The 24881-nt window shown below is 41.8% G+C and overlaps 1 protein-coding gene across 4 annotated transcripts in view; it reads right to left on the reverse strand.

Moving 5' to 3' along the window:
- Msrb3 (methionine sulfoxide reductase B3) overlaps nt 1-24881 on the reverse strand; it is a 122633-nt gene that overhangs the window by 70649 nt on the left and 27103 nt on the right. For 3 of the 4 annotated variants that reach the window (XM_063264244.1, XM_063264245.1, NM_001398959.1), the window contains exons 3-4: nt 9909-10017; nt 8189-8266 (exon numbers count right to left, since the gene is read on the reverse strand). In XM_063264244.1, coding sequence (XP_063120314.1) covers nt 8189-8266; nt 9909-10017 — 187 coding nt within the window. The remainder of the gene's footprint in view (nt 1-8188; nt 8267-9908; nt 10018-24881) is intronic. The other variant, XM_063264243.1, reaches the window with a different exon arrangement.

Raw genomic sequence — 24881 nt, forward strand, 5'->3', positions numbered from 1 at the left:
ATTATATCAGTGGCGGATTTTCCTCCTTATCCCTCCCAATAGCCCAAGAAAGTCATTTTTCTCCCAGACCATCTATGGTCTTATCCTAAGCTTTCTAATGAGGCAAAGATTAAATAATTCCTACTACAAATACCTCTTCTGCAGGGCACAATGTGTGAGGAGACAAGAAGGGGTGGAGAGATTCAGGAAGTCAAATCTATATTCTCTTCAAAAACATACGACCGGTTCAGTTCAACAAAAGTTTATGTAAAGCCGCCACTCAGAAACTGCTTCATCTCAGAGCAGTCTCACTGTGCCGCAGAGCTTTATGGGATTTAGATCACGGCAACGGGCGAGGTAATTACTAAAACTTCAAAGTTAAACGCTCTTCAGGAACGATTAGCGCCTTTCTGAAATTAGAACCATTTCCAGCAGAATCCCCTGAAGAAGTAATCCTGAAGATAAGTCACATTGCCCCAGAATTCTACTGTAGCTTCAGGAATAGTGCTAACGGTGTCGAGGAAGTGAGATCTCATAGAGAACAATGGGCAACTCCATCTTCCAGTCACCCCACCTTCCCTGCCACACAGGCACACTGCTGTGTCGGAGGGCAAAGGGTTCATGTTGAAAGTTTCCTGTAGCGCTGAATGGAAGAACGTGCGGGAACAGCGGAGGTGAGTAAGCTGTGTGTGGCATTGGACTGGAATTCTCTTAATGAAAGAGCTTATGTTCTCAAAGAGCTGAAAAACAGCTCCAATTTTCTGGTGGCCTAGAATAAAATAGCAAGGGGTTGGGAGGGAGGGTCACATGAAATATAGAGTGTGCGCACAACTCTGCAGCATGGGGGAGGAGGTGCTCGCCTGAACTATGGCGCATGCGCAGCAGAGTTCGACTTGACCGGCGCAGCACAGTTTGAAGCAGTAATTCAGTCACACCAGCGTCTACTCTTAACAGACAGACCCGCCCGGACAAGCTCTGCTTGGTCACATTTCACAGTCCTTTGTAGACAGTTGTGATAGTGTATGTCCCCAAACTTGCTCAAGCCACCTATTTAGCATTGTTTTAATGACCAGCATACCTTTGGTGCATTTGTGCATTTAGTTTTTACCCTGTTTTGACTTTGCTTTTTCTAGTTTGCAGAGAACAAATCTGGGCTCGCATACCTGGGCTGGCATTCTACATGTCCTGTGATTTGCTTTTGGCCAGTCCCTGTCTGGCGACTCGATGACAGAGAAGACGTTTAGAATAGCTCATGTCCATTGATGTCAGTCTTCTCAGAAATACGGCAAGAAATTTTGAAAGAACTGATAAACATGTAATATAGCTACTTGAGATAAAGCAAGATCAGAAATCGGTGTGGAAATCACGTGCTTCAATTGCTGCGGTCCTACCTAGTAAGTCCAGCTTTGCTCCTAGGGACTGATGGCTTCCGGGCTCCTGCAAGTTTATTACATTGTACTGAGATGGTTCCAAGTGTCTTTCGAGCTGAGTCATTCTAGCAATCGGCCACAACAGAGCCAGCCTTTTCCTGAACAGAAACGATCTTCAATTGTCTATTCAAGTCTGCACATACCGAAACAAGCAGACCACAGAGAATTGAGACACGTGTGTGTTCCCTTAGTTCTAGTGACACTGATTGAAATAGCCATACCTGATTGGCCAGAATAAAGTAGAAAGCACCAGACCGTAGAACTCCTTTTAAATTGAGCATTACTGTTTAACATAGGCTCACATGCTGACCTAGATTCTAAGAGGTTTTCCTCACATCCTCTTCTTATATGAATGGCATATGATAATTCTTATGCAAGCATTAGCTATCACTTAATAGTAATGTTGTTCTTGCTAATAATGAGTCTAGTCTACAATATGAACTATTCCATGGAAGGTTACTATGCACAAAGTAGTGGGTATTGGGTGTGGGTCTTCAGAGCCACAGACAGATGACTTCACATAGATAGATAATGGTGCAATTCATCAGCGAGACTGCACATGACTTCCCAATGACTCTATCACTAGCCTGTAGCCCTTTTATTCCCAGAAATCCATTTTATAAATTGTTATGACTGACTTCCCACATTTCTCATGCTAGTCCTTTCCTCAAATCTTCTCCAGAATCTGCACAACTCTAATGAGACATGCATGTGACATAAACATTTGATTATTACATGTCTGGTGCTAAGAGAAAAATATAACTAGAGCATATTCTTTTCACTGTGAAATTCACTTAGAAGGAAGGCACACACATGCATACACATACACACATGCACACATATACACATACACATGCACACATGTACACACACCTGCACACATATATACACACATACACACATGCACATATATACACACACATACACACACATGCACACATATGCACATATATACACACATACACACATGCACATATATACACACACATACACACACCTGCACACATATATACACACATACACACATGCACATATATACACACACATGCACACATATGCACATAGATACACACACATACACACATGCACACATATGCATACATATATACACATGCACACACACACACACACACACACACACACACGTACACAAGCATAAACAATCCAGAACTAAGTAGAAACTGCAGTGATGGAAGGAACATGCTAAGGAACAGAGATAGAAGGACCACGTTTACTCTGGAAGAAACAAAGAAAGAATCTGAGGGAGGAGATTCTGGTGCTTACAGGATGTAAGTAAGGTAAAAGCTTTTTCTTCACTACATCCTCCAAAGTTCCAGCCGCATCTCTCATTGTTCTCAACACAACCGAACTCTCTATTCCTATTGGACCAGTCTGCCATTGTCTTGTCTTAAAAAATACACCTTTGATCTTATTGACAATGTCTTTTTTCACAAGACATTCCATCAGGATCCTCCAACAGGGAAAAATCAAACTTGTTCCTTTTCTCTTTCCCATCCCCCTCCCTTCCTTACTCTTCATCCTTCCTCTACCTCCTCACCCTCACCCTCCTCTTCCTCCTCATTCCCACCTAGTAAACAGTGCCCTAAGTCCCATGAGCCCTTGCCAACTCGGCGCAGCCATATCCTCTAATCACACATGAAAGCGTTTCATCCAGGAGCATAGTGAGTTTATAATTGTCATTTTCTCACATCGTGCCAACCAAACCATAGCTACTTGGAGAAAAGGTATTTTGTAACATTATTTTATTTGGTCCATAGCACTAGCACTGTATCAGCCATAACACAATATGAACGGTCAAAAGAACTTTCTGAAAGGAATTGTTTTACCAATTCTCCCTCTGGTTTATGTGATGTGGAATAAATTTACAAAAGTTTAGAAGTTCAAATAACTAGAGCTGAGAACGTTCTTGCTTCCATCGGCAAATTTACTAACTAGAAGTCAGGAGTACCATAAGAACGATAAACTAGCTGGGTAAACTCTGAATGTGGAAAAACCATGAGCTGTGGGGTAGCTTACACGTCTGGTTTGTACGAAGGCTGTGAATGAGGTTCTCGTACCTGGGCATCTGTAAGAGGAGCAATGTATTGTTGAAAGAAGGAAAGAGTTTACAAGTTTAGAAATAAAATGGGAGTGATTAAGTAGACATTTCTGTGAGGAACTGTAGTATTTGTGTGTCAGTCAAGTAAAAGAGGGTTATGGGAAGGGCACAATCTCAGTGGGGACAGGGCCACACAAGTGTGAGGACTTGGGAGTCAGATTCCTAGGACCGATGTAAAAGCCAGATGCTGTAGTGCAATGTGTGTGCTCCTGAGAAAAAGGAGGCAGACATAGGAGAGTTCGGGAACTTGTAAGCCACCTAGTCTGGCATACATAGCAGCAAAGAACTAGACACCTCTCTCTACTGAGGTGGAAGATGAGGACCAATACTCAAGGCTGAAGGTGTTCTCCAACCCCCACATGCAAGTAATGGCATGTGCTCTCATTCATATACATCACACACACATACATGTACATGCACACGCACACACATATGTACACACATGCACATGAATATGCACACACATACACACATACATGAACGTGCACACCCATGCACAATGTTTTAAAGAGAAGCTTATGCATACACATGTATGTACATGCTGTGCATGCACCAGGTAATGGAACTGAAGGTTTGGGGAGCATTTAGACACATCCAGGTCCAGTAACCTATGGCTTTCCTCAGAACATTCCTAGTTAGTCTGTTCTGCTTCTTATCTCTCACCCCCTTCATTCTAACAAAACCACAAACACACATTCACTCACACAACACTATACTCGTATTCAAAACAGGAAGTGAATGGCCTCCAGAGAATCATCCATATTGGTGAGAGGGAATCCCTAGAAAGAATGAAGAAGAAGATACAGATTCATTCATTCCATTTGGTGCCTCTCACTTTAAATCGACATTTCTTGTTTGCGCCAATGAGTTCTTTGAACATTTTTCCTGGTCAGCTAGCACCATGTCATGTTTGCCAGTGGATGACACAGGAGGAAGGCTCAGAAGGAAGATGGCTCCTTTACTGGAGCTCTATGAACGTCTTCTGCTCCAGAAGTTTCCCCAGCTTCTGATACTCCGATCATACAACTCCCTTTCTAGTTCTTGCAACATGGGCAGCTGCTCCAGTGCCAGGCCTTGGATATAGCTTCCCTGTGCCAAGCTCCTTCAATAGTCAGAGCTTCTCTATTACCTGATTCCTCTAGAGGAAACAGCTTCTCCTCACAAGTCTCTCCAGCAAACTCATGTTCCAAGAACTCAGCTGATGCAGAAAGGGTACCTCGTGGGGTGCCTGGCTCCCACAATGCTGTGAGCAGCAGTACTGAGCGGCGGCAGCTTCCCTGACATGCCTCTCGGGTAACTTTGCAGTCAACACCCCCTTTCTGCCAATGGCTTTCCCCAACACTGAAAAGAGTGGCTTTCCAGTAAACTCCAAAGGGCAACTGTCCAGCACATTACAGCACTGTGCACAGCCATGAGCTCTGTGCCATGCAGGAGCTGCAAACACGTCTCTTCCTTCTCTACCCCAGAGAAAGAGCAGGAGCACGACTGAGAAGGAGAAGGAGAACCTTTCTGCCTCTGCCCTAGAGGCCATGACCACCACTCCTGCTGTGGGTACACATGACCAGTCCTGCTGTGTGTACACAGGACCACTCCTGCTGTGTGTGTACTCATGACCACTTCTGCTATGTGTGTACACATGACCAGTCCTACTGTGTGTGTATATATGACCACTCCTGCTGTGTGTACACATGACCACTCCTGCTATGTGTACACATGACCACTCCTGCTGTGTGTGTATATATGACTACTCCTGCTGTGTGTGTACACATGACCACTCCTGCTGTGTGTGTACACATGACCACTCCTGCTGTGTGTATACACATGACCAGTCCTACTGTGTGTGTACACAGGACCACTCCTGGTGTGTATGTACACATGACCAATCCTGCTATGTGTATATACATGACCAGTCCTGCTGTGTGTACACAGGACCACTCCTGCTGTGTGTGTACTCATGACCACTTCTGCTGTGTGTGTACACATGGCCAGTCCTACTGTGTGTACACATGACCAATTCTGCTGTATGTGTACTCATGACCACTCCTGCTGTGTGTGTACATATGACCATTCCTACTGTGTGTATACACATGACCAGTACACATGACCACTCCTGCTGTGTGTATACATGACTACTCCTGCTGTGTGTATACATGACTACTCCTGCTGTGTGTGTACACATGACCACTCCTGCTGTGTGTATACACATTACCAGTCCTACTGTGTGTGTATACATGACCACTCCTGCTGTGTCTGTACACATGACCACTCCTGCTGTGTGTGTACACATGACCACTCCTGCTATGTCTGTACACATGACCACTCCTGCTATCTGTACACATGACCACTCCTGCTGTGTCTGTATTCTTTCTAACTTCCTTTCACTTCTTACTAGCAAACCTTTTCTTATCCTAACCTTCTCCTATAATTTGAAAACTTTTAAACTTTCTTGTTCAAACAACTATGTGGATTCTAAACTTGTACCTGCTGATTGATAACTTCCCCCTTGTGTGCTTTTAAAACTTATCAGAAATGTAAATAACTGAGTTGTTTCGTATTCTGCATACCTGCTTAAAGTGCCTCTGTCCAGCCCTCAGGCTTCCATATTTCCATCACTCATATGTGGAAAAGTCATCCCATGCTCTTATTTGCAAACTCAGTCTTCACCAATATCAATCAAATCTTGCTTTCCCCCCAAAACAACTATGAAACCCCAGAAACTTTCATTTTCTATGATTTGCATAAACTTGCTGATGCGTGTTTTCACGGCAACCCATTTAAGTCCCTGGTTGGAAAGCAGGTACACAGATAGCGAAGGGTCTTCAAAATTAATACATCCTTGAACTATCACTTTGCTTGCCCCTGAAGACGGTAACTAGGGACCATAAACCAACAATATCTGGGACAGATGAAAGGCATACCACACCCCAAGTGAAGAGAGAGGAAAACCACAGGAGAGGTTGGATGGAAGGAGCCACCGACCACTGAACCCTGAGAATGCATAGTTTTGGCAAAACGTGCACAAAGAAAGAAAGAATGGGGAAAACCCGAGTCTTTCGAAACTGCGCATGCCCTGTGGCCCCTGCATCTCCATGGGCACCCAGGTTCACATTTTGAAGACAACCATACAAGGCCAGTAAAGTACTCCATCTCCAGCAGCGGAAGGAGCAGGGGTGCTTTCCACCAAAGTAGATAAGAAATCAAGAGAGAGTGGTGAACGATGAAAACCAGCAAAAGTATGAGTGAAAAATTAAATCCTATTTCTCAGAAGTTTAGAAAATGGAGGCTGACAGGAACGCTAGGGGGGATGACACAAAGTCACTGTATCACCCGGAAGGTCACCACGAAGGAGAAAATGACTCTCGCAAGCATGAAAGTCTTGCTTTCAAGGTTTGTGATTCAAAGCTCACAAGGGTTAAGTTCTCCATTCACAGTTGACTCTGTTTCTTATTTAAAACAGTAAGGTTTTCTTCAGTGAAATCACGTGATTGGGAAAGAGGTGGGGCGTCTCAAACAAAAAGCCTAGGGATGTGGGCAGCTTTGACCGTTTGAGGCATTAAGCAGTTTAGCATGGCTCAGCAGCTACCTTAAGTGTTATGTCAACTATTATGACATAAGCTAAAGGTGTTGAAATATGAGGATGTGTGTTTTCTGACAGGGAACGGGTGACAATTTGAAGGGTCGGTTTTTTAACATGGAAAAAAAATAAGTAAGAATTCAGAACAGATTGTCAACCAACAGGTTGTGCAAAAGGGTTTAAGTAATTGGGGAAAAGTTGGAACTCTTAAAAAAAATTTTTAAGGAAACTACCATTTTCCTGTTGTTTCAGAAATATCTGTAATGCTAGTATCTTAAAGGAGAAACGTGAGGCAAATTAAAGTGTGTTTTCCATTCTTCTTTTGCTATTTGTCTCTGACACTTCTTAATCCTGTCTCAGATAAAGGACGCTCGCTCCTGAGTAAGGTCTCTGCTTTCACTCCCCCAGGGCAGCAACTCTACAGGACAGAACAGGGATCCCGAGATTTTACACACCCAGATAAAATGTCTTTGGTAAAGGTTGTCCTTCCTTACTAAGATTATCCTATCCAGACCAAGAATTATCTGTCTTGGTCAAAAAGTCTGTGTGGTGCCTGCATTACTGTGAACTGTTGGGATCTTTTTAAAAAGAGGATTTTAGGCCAATATAAAAGTAATGTTAACCTCACATATACAATATTGTTACATGCTTACTTTGTGTATATCCCTTCATTGTAGAAGTAAAGACTTCTCGATGGATGCATTATAATCTGAGGGATGTGCATGAATGCTTTGCAAAATGGCCCATAAATGGATTTCGGGGCATCACTTGAAGGTAGACAAATCAGTAAATACATAAGCACATCTCTGTTCACCAAGATTGTCTTCATACCTCTGCTAAGGAGAATGGTTACTGAGGTAGAACAAAGTTAACATTTTAAATGTCTGAACAATACAAAGTTACCCAGTCTGTCACACTAGTAAGTTAGCCACGTAAGTCTGTAATCATTCTTGTTTTCAGGGAGTGGACAAAAATATAAAAGGATAGAATCAAATTCAGCAAAAGGAAGGATTCACAGGTAACTGAGCAGCAAGGACCTCTGGGTCACATGACCCGGCCATGCCCACTGGCTTTCAGGACACTTACTTGAACAGCGGAGTTCCACAGACAACACATTTATATATCCCAGGATCTTTGTGATGGGTGTATTCTCCTTCAAAGGCACTGATAAACAATAAACAGATCGTCAAAAAATATTAACAAAGCTAGTATTACTTCTTATAAAACACATTGGTTTAAAATATATTTCTCCAAAAAAGCTTTCCAGGGGTTTTTGGTCCTAAAGTGAGAACAGACCAAACATGGAAACCGGAACAATAGTAATATACTTTATATGTGTATGTGATGTGTGTGTGTGTGTGTGTGTGTGTGTGTGTGTGTGTGTGTATTACATATAACTACTCCAAACTAGTAGGTTAAGTAAAAATATCAAGCCATCCAGTAAGTTAATACTTAGAATATTTTTCAAATTAAAAAAAAAAAGCCCATTGTTTGAGTTATATAAAGAACATTATTATCTGAGATTTCTGCTACCCCACACCATGCAAGAGGGGACCAGAAAATGTAGCAGGTTCTGAGTCTTCAAGTGGAAGGAGTCTCACTTTTTTTGGTTTGAAAGGGAATATTGCAGCTTTAAGGGAATATTTTTCTCCGTTAACAATCTTAAAGGCGAGGAGGTCAGTCGGTTAATGCAGATCAGCTGTGCGGGCCAACAAAAAGTCTATGTGCTTCGCAGCCTGTTCTTATTATCGTTTTGCCCTCTTTACGAGGTCCAATTTTTTTTTTTATAAACAGAATTTTTAAGAATGACCTAATCTCTGGTTGTTTGTGTGCATTAAATCATTTTTGCTAGCCTCGCGCACAACACTGGCGGGCGGGCAGGCAGGAGTCCCGTACGCTGTGATCTAGCCCACCGCTGGTAGAAGGAAGGCACACCTTGTTAGAGCCTCGGCGTTTAGTAAACTCAGTACACAGTGGGCTCTGTGACGGGGAGAGCGTGGCGTCGAGGAACAAGGATCCCCTGTGTGAGCTCATGAATGGAAGCACAAAGTTACATCATTAATAAATCTGGATCAGAGCTACATTTACAGCCCCATGCCAAGCTCCACGGTATAAATCAGACAACAAAATCATTGGGCCCTGGCAAGGTACCTTTTAGCTGAAATCAGCTGAGAGAGATTTTATTCTATTCACTAAAAACAGTCTTGGAAGTGAACGGACTTTTTTTTTCCCACCCCTTCCAGGATGTAGGGCGAACTTCCAAGGACCAAAGCCGTGCGAGGGTAGTTATTGAAAATTTTTGACATTCCAACCACAAATGAGCCAATAAATACTTTCTCCACATGTGCTTCAAAAAGAAATCAGAGCGGGGTGGAAAGGAACTAAATTATGCTACCTTCTTTTTGCAGCCAAAACGTCTATGCTTTACAATGACCACCTTCAAAATGCCAGCCTCCTGGCGGAGCTCCACGTCCCTCACGGTTTTCCTTGCTGTGATGTCGTCCAAGGAAGAAGAAAAAAAGTATCCAAATCGCTATTCCTTCCACACATTTCGTTGTAAACTAAAAACAGGCCCTCAGCAAAAGTCCCATGGCTTTATAGAGATAGCACATTCCGAGTGGGGGGTAAAGCAGAAACAAAACCGAGCCTTAACCCTAGGCAGTGCCATCTCCAGTCTTTTCAGAGACAAGTCGTTTGCAGGCCTCAGCCAGTGTGTATAGTTTCTTTAAAAATAATCAACAGGGAAGAAGACTCCGAGGGGGAGAAAGTGGTGCTTGCCTGCCTATTTTATCACAGCACACATTACCTTTCTGTTCCTTTCTCCTGAGTGACGTGGTACTGTAGGGGTGTCAGCCGCTTCCTCAGTTCCTGCTGGGAAAAGGCCACCTTACAGTTCTTCTTATCCCTACTTGACCCTGGAAAGAGAGGATATGGGAGAAAGAGCCATTTTAGCCCGAATCCTAAATACTTGCTTTGGCTGGCCGCCACAGCACAGCCTCTACAGTCAGTCGCTTCTCAATGACCAGAGAGTCCCTAACGGACTACAAAATCTTACCTGAGCTACAGCTGGTCTCCAAGTTCAAACAGAACACACCTAAAGGAGCCAACTGACTCCTCTGGAGCAACAAGAATGGGCCACAGCCAGGGCTCCCAGCAGGAGAGACTGGAAACTCACTGGGCATTTGCATTTGTTTACAGGACCAGGGCACATCCTTTACGCTACCTGATACCTTGAAACCCCCTTTTAGAAGGTGAATCCAACAGCAGGCATGTATTTGCAAGTATGCGGTGACATGGGCATATAAAGATCCATTCCATAACTTTGCAACTTGGTAGATGAGCCTGAGGCTGTCATCAAACCATTGTCGTCCAAGATGGCCGCCTGCCATCCTAGTTATTTTTCAGAGGAACCTAAACGTATCTTTTTGTGTGTGTGTTTCTACAGTAGGAACTACTGTTTTCTATGAGTCTATCAGATACTTAACTGGGTTCTGCATGGTCTTTAGAAATGCATGGTTTTTCTAAAGCCCGTATCTTATCAGGCTATCAAGAAACTGTCAGGATGTCAGGAGACTTCAGGAGAAGATATTTACTTAATATAAAGTGAGATTCAAGAATTCCAGAGAGAGAGAGAGAGAGAGAGAGAGAGAGAGAGAGAGAGGCAGGAAGAAGAGGACACAAACAGAAGTGGGGTATGGTTTGACTTCAGGGTTTGTGCTCTCCTGGCACAGCTCAGAAGGGAGGATTTCCCCACTTAGTGTCTGAATGTCAAAGTGGTTCTAATGTGACTGACAGCCCAGGCAGTTTTATTTCAATATATGCAGACTGCAGTGAGATGTTCAGACGACACCTGTTTGTGTGTTTGTGTGCACTGTTTTTATTTTACTCTAGCAAGTGAGCGGAAGAAACATGACCAAGGCAGGACAGCCATGACTCACTGCACTAACCTGCCTTTCCATGGCCATCCATCAAAGTAGCAAAGCAGCTTGCAAATGGCCCTCCACACAGAGATTTCCTACCACATCTTGAACTTAGTCTTGGTATCCTGAGTATTAAATTCAACTTCTTCTGACTCAGCAGGAGAAACCCTTCCCGAGGTTTGCTTTTAAGGCACCTACCATAGAATCCAAGATTACTGAAGTTAAGCTCGGCAAGAATTAACTAATCAGCCATCCTGATTGTGGGACTGAAGACAGGCTATCAGCTTCCAGAACTGGGGCCACCTAGACAGATGGCTGATTCTCCATCAGAAAACAGGGAGCCAGGGAGAAGGCAAACCAGAGCCAATGGAAGACAACCTTGGTCAGGTAGGGAGTCACAGTGACCTCTGCTAGCCTCCCCATCCTTTGTTGGTCTAGAAAGGAACCCAGGAACAACTGGCATTTCAGCAATAGCCCTGAGGGCCTCCCACCTCACTGAACCACAGTTAACACCAGGCTCATCCTGGTGTGAGAAACCCTGCTTACTGCTGTCCAAGGCATAGACAGACAATTGCCTATTTAGCCAGCATGAAGAAGGGCTCTTTCTCAAACAACAGGCACCCTGGATTTGGGTGGGTTTCTGTTTACCTCCCTCACAGACTTCTTAAATTTTATTTTGCTTTTACTGATTGTTAGAAGGGTTCCTGCTAATTTTGTCACAAAGTTCATTAATTACAACCTTAATCTGACAAATTATCATGGTTGAAATTATTGGTTCCAACGGGCTTGATAATTAAGATCTGGACAATTAGAGTTAAACAAATCTGTCGAAAATATTTTGGGTTTAATATACGTTCATTCATATAAAAAGGCCAATTGTGTTCCCAACGTTTCAAGAGCTTAGCCACCCATCTGTATGTCATTTGGTACAGGAGAAGCAACCGCCGGTTTAAATTACATGGTATTGGATTGCAATTCCCTAACATTGGATGCTTTTCTGCTCTTTTACCTTGAGTCATTTTACTAAGGGGTGCTCATGAAAAGTAGCTTCGAGCGCAGATGCTCGCAAACCACTCAGGCAAAGATGTTTCTCTCTCTTTCATTCTCTCTCTCTTTCTCAAAAAATTAAAATCTCTTTTCTGAAGGAAAAGAATAAGACTGTTGGTCAGTATTGATGAACCCTGTCATGTATTTGCAGGGGGGAGGGATGAGTAAAATTGAAAACATCTGATTGAAGTAAATAATACAAACATAAAAGCTTGACTGGTGAATGGAGGGTATGGAAGAGTCCTTATTTCATAGATTAGAAATTACTTTTGATCTAAACGTTCTTAAAAACAGATTGTTTTCCGCTATGAGCCCAGCTCATTAGCTGTGCTGTGCAGAACGCGTTTTAATGGTGAACTTTGAAAGGGACCCGCTCTGTTCCTTTGTTAGTCCCCATCTTGTGTGGAATGGGGGAAAAGCTTTCGTTTCAGCTTTCTTTGTTTGTCTTTCGAGAACCACGAAAGCAGCATTCACACAGATTCTGGAGGAATGCGCCCTATGTCACAGCCTACAAGTTATTTGGTTTTGGTGCACTTAAAGGTCATCTTCCAAATTAGTGAAATTTTCCTACATCCTGGCTTTTCAACCTTAAATATAAATGTTGTTTCCCAACTGTAAGTGAGGTTTGTTCTCTGAGAAAGGCTGGTGATTATGTGAAGTGGTCAAACTTCATGCATTTCTTTTTTTCTTTGGTCATACTGTGTTCACCAAGTAATTAGGCATTTAAAGTATACCTAGTAGCGAAAGGAAGGGCATGCACATTAGAAACAGTTACTGTGATTTTTGTACTAAGCAACTCCAGTACGAAGTTTGTCAGATTGTAACAGAAGTCTGGCCACACCGTTCAATAGCAATGATAAACTTCTTGGACAATTGAATGCTGTGCTGATTCATTAATTCTGAGAGCAGAACCAACACTGGCATGTACAAAGAGAAGCTTCGTGCTGGTCTCGGTCCTCTGCTCCCTACCAGACTGACTTGGCTAAAGGCTCGCGGTGCCAGGGTTGATTCTGAAGACATCATTTCATTTTGAAATCTGAGCATCATTCATTGGGTGTCTGGTTTCCCTTTGCTATCTTCACTTAGGTACCGTAATTTTCTCATTACACAGGGTAATTTAACATTAGCGTTCTATGACATCTGTTCAATGACTTCTAAATTGGCCTAGAAGCACGTCAGGGAGAGAGGGATCCCTTTCTTGAAATGTTTAATAGCACACTTTGAAGGCACAAGTCGGCACGCACACACACACACACACACGTGCAACACAGTACGTCTAGAGGAATAGATATTATCCCTGTATATCTAACCATAACCCATTCCCTACAGTGTAATTGTTACATGGACCAGATCTATCCTAAACCCAATCCAGACGTATTTAAATACAGAAATATGCCCAGGGTATTTTTCTTTACACCAAGACAGCTTCCATGTCACTGCTGAAGGGGAGAACAGTGTAGAAACTCCAGTAGCCACACAGATGCAGGAGATTATACCTGTAATCCCACACAGCACGGCTTTGTCACACACGGACACACACACACAGAGACACACACAGACACACACACACAGACACACACACACACAGACACACACACACACACAGACACACACACACAGACACACACACACACCACACACACAGACACACACACACACACACACACACACCACACACACACAGAGACACACAGACACACAGACATACACACACAGACACACAGACACACACACACACACACACCACACACACACAGAGACACACAGACACACAGACATACACACACCGACACACAGACACACACAGACAGACACACACCACACACACACACAGAGACACACAGACACACACACACAAAGACACACAGACACACACACACAAAGACATACAGACATACACACCACACACACACACAGACACACCACACACACACAGAGACACACAGACACACAGACATACACACACAGACACACACACAGACACACACACAGACACACACAGACACACACCACACACACACACAGAGACACACAGACACACACACAAAGACATACAGACATACACACCACACATACACACACAGACACAGACACAGACACACACACACACACACACACACACACACACACACACATACACACATAGACAGACACTTCTAAAACGGAGTCTGCATTCTGGTTCTACCTGCTTCAAACTGTGACCGTAGCAGAGTGTTCACCACATCAGCCACTGTACGGGTGACAACAGCAGACTTAGCAGGCCCCCCCAGTGAAGAATTGCAGAGGATCGATCACGTCCATTTTACAAATGGAACCTAGGCTCATAGGATTGGTTATAGTATAACTTTTTACGGAAGTGTAGCAACTCAAACATGCAGTTCTTGAACAATATGGCAATTTCTGTGAGTATGAAAATTAGACAAAACTTTCTTCTCAAATTATGCAGTAAATTCCAACACCACCACCAACAACAACAATAATAATAATCCTGCACTAATGAGTTAAGACAACAGAATAGGAAGGTCATGGCCATGGCAGGACACGCAGAGAGTGACAATGTCTGCCCTTAGCCCGTGCCGGCTGTCCCTACATTCTTCAGCATCAGTGGCAAGCCCATGCAAGCCTCTCACCACATCTACAATGCCAAAAGGACTTTCTACTCCCTGTACAGACCAGATCGGTCACCTAAATGCTTAGAGCACTCTCAAACCATACATTTTATATTTCAGTGTGGAAAAATATTGACTATTTCCCCATGATAATAAGTATGAGATGTGTATCTTGTTCTGATTTAACTTCACTAAGATAGTAAAGCTAACGTAGGAATATCCTGCTGCTGTATTGACAGACGGTGTAAAATTAAAGCATATGTTAATTTCTACTGTGAGCGTCCATGTTCAAGTTCGCACTAGTCTATCATGTTGGAAAACTATTTTATTTCAGGCTTAGGGGGTGTTAGAATCTGTAAGTGGGAGATTATAGACTAAATCTAGCTGACCTTTAGAATAAATGTGCACCACAAACACCAACTGCTGTTGGTTTTCTTCTGTTTCACAACTCCAGCCACGCGCTAAAGGCCTTGAGAACAAAACAGCACAATTACAGAGGGGGAGGTGTTATGGAGGCGTCTTCAGTTCAGACCCTCCCCTCAGAGTAAATATGTACTAGGAAAACATCTCTGGGACCTCGTGCATTTCAAGGTGTCAGGACACAGCTTCAGGCCCTGGCTTCCACAAACCAGGGCTGCTCTGCTCACCTTGAGAACACTGAATCAAGACTACTTACTTTTCTAAGTCTAAGCTGTTGTCAGCTACCGAGCATACGTGAAGGACTGCTTTAACCATCATGCTGGGTCCGCTCATGGCTTCCGCCATTGTTTGGAGGACACAGAGCACAGTGCTGAAAACAAGGTGAGACCTTCTGCCTTGGAGCTCCGTTAGGGCAGAGGTAAGATACACAGAACACAGGAGAAGCAAGGTGGTCTAGTAGAAGGTCTTTTAGAAGTTGGTAACTACATAAGTGTGGAAAGGCAAGCAAGGAGCAGGGCTAGGGTGCCCAGGCTACCGGAAGACGGCTGTCTCATGGAGTAGGTAGGGGGCTCTCACTACAGTGATATTTGGGCAGAGTCCTGAAGAAGGAGAGGTAGCTGATAGTGAGGATGACTCAAGAACTTTCCAAATGCATAGAGGGGATGGCCAGGAGGTGAAGACACTGTACAGCTCATACATGAGTGGCAGAGACGGGCAACTTGAACATGGCCAGAAAGCCCAAGTGGGGGCAGGGTAAACACTGGACACAGTGGGCAAAGGACACTGGGCAAAGGGCAGGCCTTGTTTCTAACAAAGTTGACTGCTCTGTGTATATGGTAACTCTCAGGGGCCTCCTTTCAGACTGTGTCTACCCAACATGTCTCTGAGAATGTTGTCACCTGGCTGGATTATACTGGCGTTCCGTCTAACTTGCTTGCTGGCTTAATGTCATACTACCTAAAGCCAGACTATCATCCCCAACCTCGAGCTCCACATGAAGGGCGTCAGTAGAGGGTTCTTTGGAGATCAGTGCTGCATGAGCATAGAGAACAAAACCCTTCGGCCATTTTAAACAAGGCATGTACCCTGGGAAGCTCGGGCACCTCTCCCACATTAGGGTAGTCCTGTAGGTAATGGTAGGGGACATCCGTAAGGAAAGAACACATAGAATTAATGCCTCAGCTGAGCTTTAAAAGAGCAGCCTTAATTTTTATACCAAACTGTTTAATTGCATCTGTGCTCCAAGCCCTAAAGACACATAAAGAATCATTACATTTCTTGAATTAAATAATGCCATGTATTTTACAGGCACCGCACCAAAAGATGAAACTGGCCTCCGGCTTCTATACTGACAGAGAGAACAGACCAGGTCACAAGACATTTCTGGCCAGTTTTCCTTCCCACTCTATGTACCCAGGTGGCTTCACCTCTGCCAGCCTTCAGGGATAGCTTGTTTGCTCTGCAGGGCAGAGCATCTGCCTGGGCAAATACTGTGTGGTCCAACTTCGTGTGGACATCACCTAGAAACATTGTAACTTCTTCAAGATACAAACTTCTGGGCTTAATATTGATGCATTGTCTCTACAGCCATTTATTAAATATCTTCGGTGAGTTAAGACTTGAGTCCTCTGCGGAGTTGAGGACAGATCAAGGAAAGCCCCTGCCTCCTAAGGAGCTCACAGATGAGCAGGAATGGTAAGAGGTCAGCACAACCTAAGTCTTTAGGGAAGGCATGTGCAGAACTCTGTGTAAAGGGAGTTAACACTGAGGGCATTTGTACTCTAAACTTTTCCCGTCCAGATTGACGATGTCTGGCTGTCCTAGCAGCATAGGATACCTGTAGAAATCAAATGTCTACAATCAGAGTGCCAGGAAATGTCCAAATAGGGAAGAAAGCTCCTCCTAGGTGGCTGACTGACAAACAGGGTGGGATTACATGTGTATAAGCCAAGGCTAGAATCGTCCACCCTGCAGAAAGCTATGCAGATGGAGGATTTGGAGCCATATCGGCTAATTTTATGAAGTTGCCAATTCTCCAAACAGGAAAAGGTGTAGGTTCAGATTCAAAAGAGAAAAACTTTGGGATCTGAGAAGTGAAGTAATTTTAAAGCCAAGGAGGGAAACGTGAGAACGTTTTGTTTTTCCTGTTGTGAGCTGACAGGAAAACATGAACTGTGAGAGGCCAGCATCAACTCTGTGGTATCTCAGGCTAATTAGGATGACCTGAAATTCTCACCGTAGTAGTAAAGCCTCGTTTATGAAGTTGCATGACTTTTCTGACCAGAGACAACAGAGAGATTCGTTCACCCTGATATAACAGCCATTAAAAACATTGAACGGCCGTGAGACAGAAGCCATCTTCTATACGTCTATATTTACTTGCACACTATAAACTTTTAATTGTGCAACCCTCATACCGTCATCATTTCATCACCATCTGTTAAGTTCCCAAGAGAACTAGAAACTACTTTATCAACCCCTCAAAACTTAACGCAAACCCTGGGAGCAATGGTGTTCGTGTTAATGTGGACCATGAAGTTTAGGGTTTAGAGAAATATTTAAGGCATGTCTTGATCCTGAAAGCATTTTCTTGCTGGCGAAGCATAGAACTAAAAAGGAATTTCTGAAGCACTCCCATCATCTAGGGACAGCAGTGGAAGAGAAAGTCACCTCATGTCAACTCTATCTGATTGCTTGTGAGACTTCTGACAAACCTGCAGTTCCCTGGTTTTAATTTTTTTTTTTTTTTAAAGCATGGGTCCTCACTCTCCCATAGAGAAAAAGATTAAAACCAGACAGGCTCAGTTCAATTCTACATTTTACATGCAATCAAAAAGATTTGTATACATGCATGCGCGAGCACACACATACACACACACATGCATGCACACATTCGCACAAGCAATATCCTCTCTATCCATCTTTCGTCCCTCGGTTTCCCCCTCGGAGATCACAGTCTGCTTAAGAGATAAGAGGTAACCACCTGCTGGAACAAGCCCTCTCTTTGATTATCATGCAGAATTTTATTTTGAATAATACTTCACTAGAAAGAAAATATGCTGCCTAAAAGTTCAATTTTTTTTTCAAGTTTCCAAAATTAACTCATGGCATACATCAAACTTGAGTCTAAATTTAAGGACAATGACAAAAACCAAGTCTGCAACTTCTGCCAGAGGAATAGCTAACTGATTAGCCCAGAGGAATCTAAGATATTCTGGAGGAAAGGATACAATTTAACGTTTTTCCTTTTCACACAGAAAACTCAAGAAAAGGCACATGGCTTCTACTGAAGTTTTCAAGGGCTGCTCAGAGGAGCGTGCTTGCATATTTACTAGCTATCTTTGCATTCCCTGCACCAGAAACTGTGTCAGTGCAAGACAAGTGCTGATCTAAAATTGGTTTGCTTGCCTCCTTAAGCCTCCATCTCAGGGGCTTCTGTTTAACCCTTCCCCCAAGATGTCTTCTCGTTACCTGTGCCCATGCTTCTTAGATCTCGGTTTCAAACATACGAGGACATCTGTCTAGTGCATCAGTGTGATAAAAATGGTGCCTGATGATAGAGTAAAACAACTTTTCCTTTGAAAGTACCTGATTCTTTATCACTTTTCTTGAGGTCCACGTCCAAGTCTTCACCATGACTAAGGGATGACTGGCATAAAATGTCTCAGGTGGAAGGGTGTGAGAATGCTTGGCCCAGCAGGAGAGTCTACCTGTTGGTGTGATCCATCTCAGAGAGTCTCTTATATTACTACACGTTTTTAGATGTGCTACATTATCTATGGGCCACTAGAAAGGGGGAAAGAACACTGCCAAGCTATCATATATCCTTATCCATATGCTATGTTTGTCCTCAAGATTTATTTACTTTTATTTCATGTATACGAGTGTTTGGTCTGAATGTATGTGTACTGTGCCTGTAGTGCCAGCAGAGGCCAGAAGAGGGCGGTGGATCCCCTGGAACTGGAGTTACTAAAAGGTTGGGATCTGCCACGTGGGTGCTAGGATTCCCCCCTGGTCCTCTGCAAGAGCAGCCAGTGTTCTTAACACCTGAGCCACATCTCCAGTCCCCATCACGTGGTTTTTAAGGTGAGTCCTCACTATGAAAACAGTAAAGCAGAAAAGGCTAAGTATTCGAATTAGTGAAGACAGCAATATGCAGTATCATCCGATAATTTACAGGGTAAATAACAGAACTAATATTCCTCATATTATAGACTGAAAATTGACAAACTTCTAGACTAAAACCTTCAAGAAGCAGTTAATGCCCAAAGAAGTTACTTGATGTGGTCACACGCCTGTTTAACATGAGCTGGGTCCTAGAGGCTGGACCCTGACTCATTCTCTACGCTCTCTCTTCAGCCCATGCTCCGTGATACCTTACTATGCCGTCTACCGCTAACTCTTGCTCCCCAAGTACATGGTCATCTCCTGCCGACTCCACTCCCCACTAAGGACAGCTAGCTAGTCCTTCTGCACCTTTCACTGTCCTGTGTGAAATCTGGTCCCAGGAAGCTATCTATCCTGCACCAAGAAACTTCTCACCCTGCTCCTGCCTCCATGGTTAAACAAAGAGAGAATGTCTACATGGACTTGTAAAAGTATCAGTACAGTACTTTCTTTCACCCTAGAGTTAATAAAGCTTGCACCCCAGTGGCCATCTTTTTTTGTGGCACCGTCTTGATGCTTAAGATGATGTTACTTGTTCGCCGACATTCATCTGGTCCACAAACATGCATCGGGTGCCCCTTATGGGACAGACACGGTTCTAGTCTGAATGGAGCAGTGAGTCAAACAGTCAGAAATTTCAGTCTTTCTGGTGCATTACAGGATCCAAGCATTCATTTCCTGTAACAAGAAATACCTAGCCTGGCCAACTCATCATGCTCTCCTGACTGTAACAGATTGCTCCCCAGAATCTTCCTCTTTCTTCTCTTTGATAGTAAGAGATTGAGGTTCTATACTAAAAAGGTTTTGGAAATTATCAGCTAATGTAACACTTAGAATTCTAATTGTAAAAGAGCAGTAATGATAACAATAACTGTTACTCTCAGTTTACAGTTGAAAACATGGAATGAAAGATAGAAAAGGAAACTTCTGGGGGCCCAAAAGCAAACTGGTAATAAAAACAAACCAGTAAGGAATAACATAATTTGTTTCCTCATCAATGCCAAAACTATAGCAAAGGGCTTTGAAACGTGAGGTTAAGTTATATAAAATCACACGAGTGATAGTGAAATATTAATCAAGTGGGATGAGTCATCCTGAGATAATATGTATTCTGGCAATAAAATAAAATATTATAAAATTACAACCATAGAGATATTTACAGTGGTAGATTTTCCTGGCTTGCCTAAAACTCAAATAATCTATTGATTTAAAATAATATCCCATTCTCTGTAAGCACATGGCTGAATATAATCATCATGAGTAGCATAGAAGGAAGTATTTATCATAAAAGTTATTATGTGTAAGTGTGCAAATATATAATTTATTAATCCATTAAGTACCTAATAAATAATTTTTTAACATTTTAAAATAAGTGATACACGAGTGAGCATATTAAATACAGATAAAGGGGGAAATTAAGGAACTTCTAACAAATATTAAGCTCTCCAATAAATGGTTGCTTTCAAATGTGAAGGCACAAAACGTCTACATACACTTTTATCATTTTATCACTGTATCTCAATAATGCAGTTTAAATAACTTTAAATTAAAATGTATCCAGCAAAAGGAATCATGAAAAATTTGATCACTAAATAAAATGTTTCAGTTGAAACTATAAATTGGGAAAGACTGACAATGAAAACCAACAGGTGTGATCAGGTATGATCTGCAGTTACCTCTGCCCGCAGGTGTGATCAGGTATGTTCTGTAGTTACCTCTGCCCACAGGCGTGATCAGGTATGATCTGCAGTTACCTCTGCCCGCAGATGTGATCAGGTATGTTCTGCAGTTACCTCTGCCCGCAGGTGTGATCAGGTATGATCTGCAGTTACCTCTGCTTACTTCTTTGTCATGCCCATCAGTTGAGGTAAAATGCCTTTTAGTTCATTCATTTCTCTCTGATCTTTTTTATAGCATCACTGTGAGCATGCTTAAATACAGAAACAGCCTATCTATGCAATTTCTCCAAATTCATCTTGTCTTGACTTTCTAGTTTTGTAGAATTGTTGGAGGCAGTAATGTTTTATATCTTTCACAGTCATTGTAATACTTAATTTTCAAAAGAGATGATGAGATGGGTTTCAGATATTCCCATGCCTGCCTTGATATTCTACTGTGCTACTAATATATTTGCCATTTAACCAGGTTTAGTAAGGCATATGCCCAACACCTTATATTTATACATGTACGTTATTTTGTGACAAATTGATCTTGACAAAATATGCGTTCTCTACAAACAGTTTTTAAAACACATAAACCACATATCAAGCTTTCAGTATTAATTGAAGCCTCACTACATTATAAAGCTACTAATTCTTGTTTCAAAAACACTCCTCATTAATCAACTCATTAATAAACATTTAAAATATAATTTTTCTAGTTTCCTAAAATATTTCATTTATGCAAAAACTGGTCCATGCTTGACGTTCAACATGTTTAACTAATAACGTCTCAGGATTCTATAAAAATCCAAAACATGGCAAAACAAAATGTGTAGTTTTCTTTAGTTCTTGGGTGGCCCGCTGCAGGAAGTTGGGCTACATGTAAAAGCTATGAATTACTGCTAAATCAGCTATTTGGGAAAAGATAAGTTAATTTACAAAAACTTGTTTTACTTTGTAGAAAGTCTACATATGAAAGACATTTCCAAGAAACGTCCAAGCAAAGGGAGCTGGAGCCCTATTGAAAACGGAAAGGGTTCACTCTACACACACTGCTGGAACATGTATGGGCAAGAAAAGTGTGGTTTGTAAATCCACACTCTTAACTGGGTATTCCTCACATACTTTGAGATTTTTACAATGCACTTATGTGTTTAATGCTAACAGATTGGTGCAAGCTAAGCAAGAATGTACAGCCAGTGCCACCTACTGGAAGGCGGGGGTAGCAGCCAGTCAACTGACCTCTAATGCTGTTGTAAACTATGCTGAAAATTGCCTCTGGTTTTAAAGTTATTTCTCTTAAAAAAACAAAAACAAAAACAAAAACAAAAACATTCCTGGCTTGTTAGTATACATAGCATGTATGAGGCCCCGCATCAAGCCTCTAGAACTGAATACACATGTGCGCACACGCACATACACACACGTGCTCACATATGTATCACACACACCGTACACGTCTGTGTTTCTGAGTGTGTATTCTTCAAAAATGCTAGTGTAATTAAAAAGCTAGCTCGTGACACCAACAGAGAACCAAGGACTACTGAGTCCTGATTCCAGTTGTAGTGGCTTTGTGTTTGTCTGAGAACAGGCTCTGCACTCCACTCACAGAGTTGAAGAGTTTTAGCACAAGAACAATAGGAAACTTGAAACTACTAAAATATTGTGTTCACAAAACTGTTTTTTGGAGGGTTTGGTTTGTTTGTTCATTTTTCTAGAAGACCATTGTGTTTATCAAAGGCCCATGGAGGTGGTCCAGATTTGAACAGCACTAACATAGAAAGTGTACTTATTCCAGTGGGTAAGCTGATTGTTTTTAAAGTAGAAGTAACACCAGTTGCTACTAATGAACTACTGTCAGTTTTAATTGAAAATAGTGCTTTTTACTTTACAGAGATGCTCTTGTGTGCATCTGTAGTAAACTTTAAGGTGGCAAAAGTACAAACACACTAGTTTGCTTCACAGATGTAAACAAACGAGTCAGAGTTCTTAATTCTCATAGTAAATATAAGATATATGTGTACACTTCAGGCAGTTAATAAACCAACAAACTCATATTATTTTAGAGAAAAAGGCAAAGAAATTCTAGATGATATATATGTGTGGTATCTATATATGTGTGTGTGCGTATGTATGTGTCTATATATGTCGTGTATATACATGTGTGTATATATGTGTGTGTGTATGTATATGTGTATGTGTGTATATATGTGTGTATATGTTGTTGTGTATATATATGTGTGTGTATGTGTATATGTATTTATGTATATATATGCATGTATATATATGTATATATATGTGTGTGTATATGTGTGTGTATATGTGTGTATATGTGTATATGTATATGTGTGTATGTATATATATGCATATGTACTACATATATATGTATGTATAGTTATGGAGTTTATCTGTGCTGTCACTTTTGTTATTTAGCTGAAAATACTATGGTCCATATCTAAGACATCCACTATATTATAAAAATATAATAAAGTGAGAATAAATTGCCTTTTGAAAATAAATTTTAAAGGCACATAAGCTATAAACTTCACTTTTAATCTCCCCATATAAAGTAATCTCAAATGAGTTCCTGCTCCTTGTCATAGTTATGACCTCATACACACATAAACTCTCCAGATGCTTACTATTAGTTTAAGAAATACTTACTAAGCAGCAGACACTATGTCATGTTCCGGGGTCACAAACCCCTGGTTCATAGAGTTCTACTGTCACAGAGGATGGTCTGTGTATTCCAAACCCTACTTTTCAGAATGTGGCTTTGAGAGTTTTAATTTATTCACTAGAACACTACGTTATATTTTCTTCACAAACAGCCTAATAGTCCCAGGCTGGCTTATTAAACATGTGGATGAAGTGACATCAAAGCCTCAACTGCTTATTGTGTGACTTATCACCATAATTAGGCCTATCTAGACAGGCACCTCTAGTTGGCTAAAACTACCATGATATCTGATCTAAGCTACCACAACACCTAATTTTCTCCAGTATTAAAACCATGGACCAAATTTTGCTATACAATCCCTCTTCAGATAATCCTTTCATCTTGATTTAGCACTACCTAGCAGACTTTCCTATAAATCTTGAGTAATAATTAATACTGAAGTTTGAGATATAATTCACCTCAAGTCAAAAATTAAAACTGTGCTAAGAAGAAAAAGCCCACAGGATTTCATAATGGAACAGATTATCTAATGTTTCTTCTTCATTTTTAAAGAAAAAGAGAATAAAATCCGGGCAGGTTCACAGATGTGCCCAAGATCATGCACAAGCCAACGACAGAACTGTGGTCTAAGTTTCTGCTCCTGTCCCGGAGTGCTTTGTAATACTTACCCGAAGCTGTTGTAGGAAATTATCAAGAAACTCTGAGTGAGAAAAATGACCTTTAATGACAAACACGAGTGAGCCGTGACTCAGATGCACCTAATAAGCTCTAAGTTAAAATTATGCGTTATTAGAAAAATAAGGAGAAAGGCCAGCCAGAGCCGAAGTGATAAATCACTTCCGAGATATGTCCTCGATGCCCGCCGCCCAGCTATGACCAGTCTCGGGAGCCTGTTTCCACTGTTACTTTCTTTTAGCAATAGAGTTACTCCGCGTTGAATTATTATTCAAAATCAATTTATAACTCAATGTTTAATAATTATTCAAAATCAATTTGCTACTCAATATTGAATTATTATCGAGTACTCAGATTTAATGGGGATAAGGAACCCAAGTCTTTCTGACTTACAGAGATCTCTGCCGTAATGGGTTTGGGCCAAGGAACAGTGATTTAAAGCAAGGAATAAAATTTTCATCTCAATTTCCTTGGCCTCCCACTACCCCTCTTTTCCTCTCTGTACCAAGTGATCAAGGTTAGGGCTGTCATTGCGGTGACGTCTTAAAATTTAAAAGTTCCAACTAGTTTGTATCACTGTCGCTAAATCTAACAAACTCT

The sequence above is a fragment of the Rattus norvegicus genome, chromosome 7, assembly GCF_036323735.1.
Source record: "Rattus norvegicus strain BN/NHsdMcwi chromosome 7, GRCr8, whole genome shotgun sequence".
NCBI lineage: Eukaryota > Metazoa > Chordata > Mammalia > Rodentia > Muridae > Rattus > Rattus norvegicus.